General features: G+C 43.3%; 1 protein-coding gene across 1 annotated transcript; it reads left to right on the forward strand.

Annotated features, from left to right (window-relative positions):
• On the forward strand, window positions 1–9512 carry LOC128741496 (probable protein phosphatase 2C T23F11.1). The gene is made up of 3 exons (XM_053837364.1): window positions 1–117; window positions 369–718; window positions 6602–9512. Exon 3 carries the CDS (start codon window positions 6638–6640, stop codon window positions 7733–7735), a length of 1098 nt encoding a protein of 365 aa, XP_053693339.1. The 5' UTR covers window positions 1–117; window positions 369–718; window positions 6602–6637; the 3' UTR covers window positions 7736–9512.
• Window positions 9513–10059: the final 547 nt, after the last annotated feature.

Genomic DNA, 10059 nt, shown 5'->3' on the forward strand with positions numbered 1-10059 from the left:
ACGCTATTCCGTCGTCCGCGCATTACATTCATATCTTGTGAATTTCGTCGTTTTTGCTAGCTGATAAGCTAATTTCTTGATTTTCCAGGGCTGTTTGGTTTCATGTTTCTTTTGCAGGTAAGTTTCGTTAACCACGTGGGGAAAAGTCCGGTATATCACGGTGCGACTGTGATTGCTGGTTATTGTGATGAAGTACATCATAGTGATCGAAACTTTGATTTATTTTTTTTATATTTGATTTGCCTACTGCCCACCATCACCGTCTTTGTTGCGGATCATTCATCGACGTATTTCCCCGCGTCTCACCATTGGATGCATATTACTTATTATCGCGGCTGACTGGCAATTATTTGTTTGCGTGTTATCAGCCAAGGCGCAAGTAAAGTTAGTGAAGCTCAGCCAAGAAGCAAAAGCACAAGAAGGAGCAACGGAGATAACAAAAACAATCAGTTTTTCAAATCTTGGTTCGGAACGATTGTGCAACGAATTGGATTTAGCAGAAGGCGCTTGCTGCTGCAGGACTATTATCAGTCATTCCGGTGCAATGTTTGGATGAGATCGCGGCAAAAATAGAACCATTCCAGTGGCACGTAGATAAAAGATAAAATTCAACGACTCGTGCTACGATCCTGCAAGTGCAACAGAGTACATAGCCACGTCGAGCTACTGCAATTAATTGACCAGCGGAATATAATCAATTAGGGAGCGTCCCCACCGGGTGAGTGTATCTCTTAACCCAGTGTTTTCTTCTAGCTGCGCGACACTGGCTGCGTTGATTCGCCGCCGCCGCCAAACGGGTGCTTATTCTCTCATTTAGTGGCTGCAGACTAAACAGTAAATAATTGATCACGTCCTGTTTGTCTTTGCGTTCTGTCGTGTACATGTGATCGGGCTTAGGAAGTTCCCATTTTGCAGAAACGAAAACGATGTAGTGATGCAATTGAGGGGTGCATTTTTTTATTGTTCGGTGTTACACAACAGTGGATGTGTGTTGGAATTCGTTGTTCATGAATTGCAGTCGTAGGTTCATTGCCAAATGGTGTGTTCTCCATCAGCAGCGTTCAAGAGCATGGGAACAAAGTGGTTGCTATTCGAGGAGGAAAAATATTGTCTTGGTTGTTAAAAATGGACTTTGTTAAAGCGTTTGTACGTACCACCGTGTGTTCACTGTGACTTATTGGAGTTTCTATCGATTGATTTGTTTATTTGCACAATAGTTTCAAGATATAGAAGAAAGAACTACGGACAATATAAGAAGAAAGAATATAATGAGACCCATTGTTTAGCAGAATGTCGTCGTTGGAAAGTTCGTTGAATCGTGATGGTATGAAATTACTGATCGTCAAAATTTTGCAGAAGCAGATACATACTAATTTGTAGTATTTGTTCTTAAAAACAATCGGAGATCAATCAGCAGAGTACTACAATCTATTATAGCAAAATAACAGGTCATAGCAATGAACCTATTAGGACAAATACAATTGTACATAATGAACGATTGATCATATTCCCCAGCTCTGTAGAACAGGAAGTCTTTAGAAGATTCGCACAGAATACCTTGCTTGTTTATAGAGCCAGGATTCTTACATGAGAATCCAAAAGTTGAATCCCCGGGATGCTCAAAGCTCGAAAAAAGAATCGCCTGCACTATGATATAAGAATCCTTTGGTGTCTGAAAGCAAAATTCCTGGTGTGTTAGTAAGGGGGGTCAGCCGGTGTTGAAAGCGTTCTTGACGTTGACCGTAATCACAGTTCCCAGGACGTTTCTAGTTGGGTGCCTTCTCAGTTTTTACAATAGCATTAATTGACTGAGAATAATCTTCTCTTAAGCAGTGGGGGAGTGTTGGAGGTCTTCGGTACAACGTTTATCTTTAGTCGATCCATATCCTCCAGTGATCTCTTGGCATAATAGACCGAGGCAAGGCCAAGTCCGTCCAAAAGATCGCATCCTCCTTCGCGTGATGAAGCCAGCTTCGTACTGTGTATCTCCCCGTTCACCGCAAGCCCTGGAGGAAAGAACAGCGGCTTGGACATTCCCTTCCCGCGGATCATTAGCTACGGAAAGACCTTCTTCGGGAACTTGGTTTACTTTAGTGGCAACGGTCTGTTACCGATCCTGTGCCGAACGAATTATGGTCCTCCAGTACTGTCGGCCCTGGGCTGCCGTTCTCCAATCCCCACGAATACCAGCTGAACGTGCATCGTCTGCGACGGCGCACACCCATCGGGTGCGGGGCCTGGCTCGGAGTCTACGGCCTCTTCCTGATTCTCTGTTGAAATAGTGTTGGTTACTCTTTCGGGAAGTCTGGCCACGTGCCCAGTCCACCGCAGTCTGCCACATTATTCTACCTTCACTATTTCACCATATTTGTAGACTTGGTTCAGCTCGTGATTCATACGTGTGCGCCACACTCCATTTTCCTTTTTGCCAGCAAGTGTGGATCGCAGAATTTTACGCTCAAAATCCCAAGCACTCGTCGATCAGCTTCCTTTAGCGTCCATGAGTCATGTCCGTAAAGGGCCACCGGGAGGGTTAGTGTTCTGTAGAGCGCCAGTTTTGTGCGAATTTGCAAACTACGGGACTTCAGTTGGCTACGTAATCCGCAGAAAGCTCTATTCGCGGCTGCAATTCGTCGTTTCACTTTGCGGCTTACATCGTTGTCACATATCACGAGTGTACCAAGGTATATGAATTCCTCCACTACTTCATATCGTTCCCCATCTAACTCCACCTCCCATCTCGGCACCAACGCCACTTGATTTCCCACGTTCCCTGCCAGCAATCATGTACTTCATTTTGGCGGTGTTAATGGTAAACCCCAATCTTGCCACCATCCTTTTAAAAGGCCTAAAGGGCTCTTCTACTGCTCTATGGTTGATTTTGATGATATCAGCGTCATCCGCAAAGCCAACAAGCATGTGAGGTTTCGTGATGATACTTGCATTCTTCTCTTCGTTTGCTCTTTGTATTGCACCTTCCAAAGCGATAGCAGGTTAGAGAGTGTATCCCTTTGCTTCAGTCCATCCAAGGTCTCGAAGGCGGCTGAGGTCCCACCCGCTATTCTAGCGCATGATTTGGATCCATCCAGCGTCACACGAATCAGCGTAACTAGTTTCATCGGAAAACCATGTTCTAGCATTATCTACCACAGTTCATTTCGTTTCACGGAATCGTACGCCGCCTTAAAGTCCAGAAACAGATGATATGTCTGCAAGTTGTACTCCCGGAACGTGTCTAGTAACTGATGCAGGGTAAACATCTAATCCGTCGTGGACCGATCCTTTCGAAAACCAACTTGGTACTTGCCGACGAAGGACTCCGCTCACGGTCTCAGTCTGCAGAATCGGATACGGAAGAGCACCTTGTAGGCAAATGAGGCCATCCACCCACTCCTCCGGCATTTGTTCTTCCTCCCAGATCCTGACAATGATGCGGTGGATAGATTCGTACAGCCGCTCGCTCGCTGTTTTTAGAAGTTCAGCCGGGATACCGTCCTTCCCAGCAGTCTTACCGTTTTTCAGCTCACTGATTGCCTTCTTAACCTCCTGTATTGGTGGCTCGCCAGCTTGGCTATCGCTTACAATTCTTATCCTGTCCCTGCCGATCTCTGCGTTTACCTCTCCAGTCAACAGTGTCTGACAGTGCTCCTTCCATCTGGCTGCTACCGCCGTTTTGTCAGTAAGCAGGTTGCCAGCACTATCATTGCTCTTGGTTCTGAATATATATTTAACGTCATCGCTTACTTCCTAAAGTACCCGGTTCCCTGCCAGTTGTTACCGCCCAGCATTAAGTATGTCCGGTCTTTGACAATGAAGGTACAGATGCAATGAAGAATAAACAATTGGATACTATAACTATATAGTGGAATGGATCCGCATGCTTGCTCACATTGTGGCAAATCACCTCGGAGCTAGGAAGGCCTTAAACCTTACACTATCTTGGTGTAGTCAAAAAGGCCTGGGCATTAATCCTTTAAAAACAAAAATTGTTCTCCAAGAAGAAAAAATGGATGCTGCAGCGTTTATACTTGGGGAAGAGGAAATCAAAAGTAGCGCCTTAGTTAACTATCTGGGAGTAATCCTAGATGCTAAACTCTATAGGAACGCACACTTTGATTCAATAATTAGCAAGGCAAGCACTGGCTTATGGGTATATTCTAAAATGATGGGAAAAACATGAGGCCCCAAACCAAAACTGGTATTGTGGGTTTACACCACCATTTTGCGACATAGGATAGCCTATGCCTCGCTGGTATGGTGGCAAAAAATTAAGGAAGCGACAGTTTTTAAAAAGTTGAACGAACATTAACGGTGAGCATACATACCTATAACAATGAAGCAATGAAGCCATGGACACTAGGCACTAGAGGCTATCCTCCACTTGCTCTTATTCAACATGTTTAGTTAGACGCTAAGAAAAGCGCTCTAACACTTAAACGATGGATAAAACCGGCTACTTGCGTATCCTAAATATTCTATATGTTGGTCCAGTTGCGCAAATGAACAGTGCCTGGATGGAACCGAGAACCAAAGGTTGTCGTCGCCCATACACGCTGAATGAACCCTAGCTAGCTAGCGTTCGCAGGCAGTGGTTCAATCAAGTTCTCTACCGACGGGTCAAAAATGAGCATTAGTATAGGTGCTGAAGTGTACGGCCCCAGAACAAAAATATCTGGCCAACAGTTTTCCGAGATAGCTGCTATAATAGAAAAATAGAATGCGCAAACGTCTGTCTTAAAAAGAAATCCCGACTGCATTTTTTTCTGACAGCCAAGCGGCAGTTGTTAAAGCCCTTAAAGCTATTAAGTTTTCCTCAAAAATTTTCTGGGACTACATTTGCACTTTACGGCATTTAAGCCAAGTAAACTCGGTAAATTTCTACTGGGTTTCCGGTTCTTACGGTACAGCTGGGAATGAATTTGTGGACGAACTAGCCAGATGTAGGTCTAAATCTCCATTCATTGATTCAAATCCATTCTGCGGAATCTCTGGCTGTGTGCTGAAGAGTGAGCTGAAACAATGGGAAAGCCGAGAAGTCTTGGTCAATTGGATGGCCGTTCAAGCGCTTAACCAATCAAAAAACGTTACCTGTCTCATGACAGGACATCGTTCGAGCAAATATTCGAAATTTTGGTCTCGTACAAGCTAATCAAACAACTATTTTACAAGGTGTTTGTAAAAACATTCGTGAAACAGGAGGCTATTCACACGGCAACAATGGGTGCTAATTGTGTCCCGTAACGCTGGAATGTGTCCCATACGGTTTAAACGGGAAAAGCAAAGTAAACTGTTTTATTCATATGGCCTGTCGCTTCTGTAATGCTGAGAGCGAAACTTCGGAACACCTGCTGTGCAATTGCGGAGCACTAATAGGACGCAGACTGGAGTATGTCAAAAAGGGTCTATAAGAGCCTAGGGTGATCTACTTTGTGTCGTTGATTAGGCCAACTAGATTTATAAAGCAAGTCATCCCTGATTGGCATCTGTCTCGTTCCAGCTTCAAACCTATTACTTTCTCATTAAATGATTGGTAAGCTTGAAGCGTGAAGAAAAAGAAATAAACGGGATATACCACGGCTATACTTCAAACTTATGAACGCCCAACAGAGGAGGAAAAAAGACTCGTTATCCGTTATGACCAAAGGGATGTTTTTCACCAGCCGGCTGGACATAGCCGGCCTCAACTGACGCTGTTGGCCAGGTACTTCTTCACCATTTGTTCGATAGTTCCAATCTAACGACCCAAGGCACAGAACGATAAGACCACCTTGCTCTCGGTCTTCATCTTCACTTTTGGTTGCACTTAACAGTCGTGCAGCATCGTTGGGCGGTCGGAACCAGGCTTCCATTCGACGCTTCTATCTTTCTCCATAAGAGAGTGTATGCTGTAAATGCCGGATCGGCTACATCCGGCGGACATGAAGTGTCTCACAATGTCCAACTTCTTCGCTTCGGGATGGAGCTGGCAGTATGAACAAAGCATCGAGCGGAGTTGCTTGACTATTTTCGGCATGACTGCTGCAAATTAACCTGATAACGCTGTCAATTTTCTGTACACAACAGGTTTGCTGCAGGTAATCACCTGAAAAAATTAATCCATTTTTTCAATGCATACATTAAACATATTCATGCTCAAGCCGATGCAGGTCTATCGCGATAGGAATTGAATCAAAATAAAGTTTACATCTTCATGCTTCTTGCTGATCCAAACCAACAGGTTCGGCATGAGGTTTTATGTGCATCTACCATTCGTAGCATTGTTCCAGTCTTGCTGCACTCAACTCTCACCAGTTTCTGTATTCTTCTGATTTCTTTCTGCTTTATAAAATTCACCGTCTGCAGAAAGGAAAGATTCCGCCGATACAACAATATTTTGCATCCATTTTGTGAATCCATTGACGATTCTCTTCAAGAGTTTCTCGGGTGTGTCCAGCATACATACGTGCGGGGCTGAAAGCCGCAGGATATGCCAGGTACTTGGTTTTGGCAGAAATACCAGCTTCTGATATTTTCCGTCAGTCTGGAGGTGGAGAGTATCGATTGTCATGTTATGAAATTCAAAAAGAAGATTAATCACCGGCTGTTTTTGCTGTCGTTTCAGTTTGGCTACAGTACCATTTGGAAACATTGACCAAGGATGGGCCAGACATTGTCCGAGCCGGAAACGTCGAAGGAATCGGCTTTCTGTCAGAATGACTACTACAAGGTAGGTTCCAGCTGTATGCAAGGCTGGCGTATCCACATGGAGGACTCGCATACCCACATCCTGTCGCTGCCGGACGATCCGGGAACGGCATTTTTTGCGGTCTACGACGGCCACGGAGGAGCGAACATAGCCCAGTACGCCGGAAAGCATTTGCATAAGTTTGTCACGCGGAGGCCCGAATATGGTGACGATGTAAAGCAGGCCCTTCAGCGTGGTTTCCTCGATGTTGACGATGCCATGCTGAATGATGAATCGTTGAAGGAGCAGATGGCCGGCTCGACAGCAGTGGCCGTGGTAATCAAAAATGATCGACTTTTCTGTGCCAATGCGGGTGATTCGAGAGCGATTGCTTGTGTTGGTGGTCAATTGGATGTGCTTTCGTTAGATCACAAGCCAAATAATGCTAGTGAACTCGAACGGATAAAACGTGCCGGCGGTTATGTGGAGTACAATAGGGTTAACGGCTATCTAGCACTTTCGAGGGCGTTGGGAGATTTTAGTTTGAAAAAGAACGGTGATAAACTGCCGGAGGAACAGGTTGTGACAGCGTATCCGGACGTTGAGGAACGAGAGATCACTGACGAATGGGATTTCCTGGTGATTGCCTGCGACGGAATATGGGATGTTTTGCCGAGTCAATCTGTACTGGAATTTGTACAGGCCGAGATTGCCCAGGGTATCTACCCGCAAAACATTTGCGAGAACTTGATGACCCGTTGCCTTGCTCCGGACTGCCAAATGGGAGGCATTGGAGGAGACAACATGACAGTCATAATAGTTTGCTTTCTTCACGGGCGTCCCTACGAAGACCTAGTGACGCGCTGTAAAGAGCGCGTGAACGAAATGAACCTGAAGATGGCCCAGATGTTCATCGACCATGAGTCGCAGTCCGCTAGCGAACCGGAAAATGACACACCGCCAGAGCAGTCCCCGAAAGCAGAGACGGCAACTACGCCAGAGAAAAAAGATCAACCCTTGGATGAGTGGTCTGATGAGGAAGAAACCAGCGAGGAGGTTGATCTAAAATAGGATCGAGGCTATCGCAATTGTCTGTCTTCTGGTGGTGTTTTCTTGTTTTCACATAGACACATTCACATTTTTTAATCTGTGGTTCCTTCCAGTTGTGAAATTCGATCTAGGTCGTTAATGTGAATTATCTTCCTATGTTTTAAAACATTATAGCAGCTCTGGATAAACTTTAACTGTCGACCGACCCCTGGTTAGGTTACAAGCATTGTAGTTATACGATTGTTACACAGATAGCAAGTGAAAATGCCGGCTTGTTCTGTATTCAAAGACGCCCATGAACATAGAGAATACATCTAACTAATGAAGATCCATTGAATTACAATACAATCAATGATACATAGATGGACAAAGAACTAAATTTTGCAATGAAAAAAGTATAATCATGCGCGTGTATGAGGCCAATGAAATTTTTATTTAGGTACTTGTGTTAGCTCTGGTTTAGTTGGATCGGTATAATGGGGATAATAATATAAACCAAAAACAAAATGAACAACCGATCAAATATCTTGAAACATATTTTCAAAACGATAAAGATAATGTTCAAATAAACCTTACAGTAGTCCAACCTATACCGACAGAAGAAATTTAAATGTTGATGGTATATTTCTGGCAGTGTAACATTGATTTGTCACATTCCAAGCGCCGGAACAAACCAATACTCAGTACCCGTGAGATGATAAATAAACGGAAACCAATTGTCTTCTTCTCTAGTCAATAATTTTTGTTTGTTTTGTCAAAATTTGTCTTGTCAAACTTCAAAGTCTGATAAAAGCAGAGTCAGTCAGTTGGTACGAAAGTAGTTTTGCACAACATTCGTTCTACCTAGTTCGATCTGTATCCACGCTTTTATGTGTACCATAAGTTTCCGAAACGCACGCATATCGAACATCTCCATCTCTTGCAGCAGCCAAGAGGGAGAGAGAGTTTAGTTATTTTCTTCACCACACACAGTTGACCAGTTTCAAAAGGAAAAAAAAACAAAATGATAAAGTTGTAATTTGTGCTTTTAACTCAAACTTTGTTTGAGACTGCGGTATCAGTAAACGCAATACAAATTTTTGAGCCAAAAGAAATAAGAAACGAAGGACAAGATGCAATTAAAAAATATAAAGAATACGCTTCTCTATAAAGTAAACCTGATTATAGTAGGAAAACATTTTATTGTCCTCTGAATAATGTTATACCCCAATCGTCGCCACAGGATGGCCACCAAAGGCATCATAAACGATAATGAAACATAAATACAAAAAACTATTTAGGAATAGGAACTTTTTTAGAATGTTCTATCTTCGTAACTGGTTATTTTCGCCCCTATAATCTAAGCTTTAATACGATGACAAACAGTAAAAGAAAAACATGTTTGAATGGGTTGGTGTGAATGGATGGAATTTTTCGGTATATCTAGCAAGTAAATAAGGCCCATAATTGGCTACGAACTTATCCCTAGATTGTGAATAATCATGCTCGTGATCGAAGCTCATATGAAATATACAGTAACATACATGTGAGAAAATAAGATAATAATATAGACATTAGGCAAAACCCCCTATCTGTTTAGTGACGGCAACCCTGTAGCTGTTGTAGTTGGCAGTAAGCGATGTCTCCTGTTTGAGATATTCTTTTTTCTTTTTTTGTCTAGTGAGCTTGACACAAAGTCAGTATCTATATATGATAGAGTTTGCAAGCAGCTAAGATGATTCACTGTAGTAGAATGTCGTCACCTTTTTCCCTGCACGCACTGTCCAACAAAGAGACGTTTGGAAATAAACTTTTTGAACAAACCAAACCGCACTAGTTTTGTATTGAAAGTTGTGAATATGCATGAGACCCACATAACAGCATGGTACAGTGATTTTTGCATAAAGCCATTTTTTTAAAATTATTATACAGGTTTGAACCGAAGGGGTCGCAGGATCCTACACTCAAAGGCGCCAGGAGCTTGTCGAACTCTAATGTTCATTCTTTATGATTGTAAGGCGTCGCCGGAAAATCTTACGTCTTGTCTTCTTAATCACCGTCAGGTCAAGCGTATCTCGTATCAAGTCATTTCGCTTAACTAAAATCGTACGCTGCTTTTAAGTCTACTAAGAAATGGCGTGTCTGAACTCTCAAAATTTATCGCGGATCTGATGCGGGAAAGAATTTTGTATGCATAATAGAGGAGACTCGTCGTCGTTACCAGCAGCCTAGCAAAGCCAGGGTGGCTTTGCTGTTTCAAGCAGTCGTCTTTATTCGACTCGATCTTAAGCCACTTGTCGCCAATTTCCCAGTTATCTCAGAAGTCGTAAATTACTTTCGACCTGGTTGATCCATCTTGCACGTTG

Source organism: Sabethes cyaneus, chromosome 3 (assembly GCF_943734655.1).
Source record: "Sabethes cyaneus chromosome 3, idSabCyanKW18_F2, whole genome shotgun sequence".
Lineage (NCBI taxonomy): Eukaryota > Metazoa > Arthropoda > Insecta > Diptera > Culicidae > Sabethes > Sabethes cyaneus.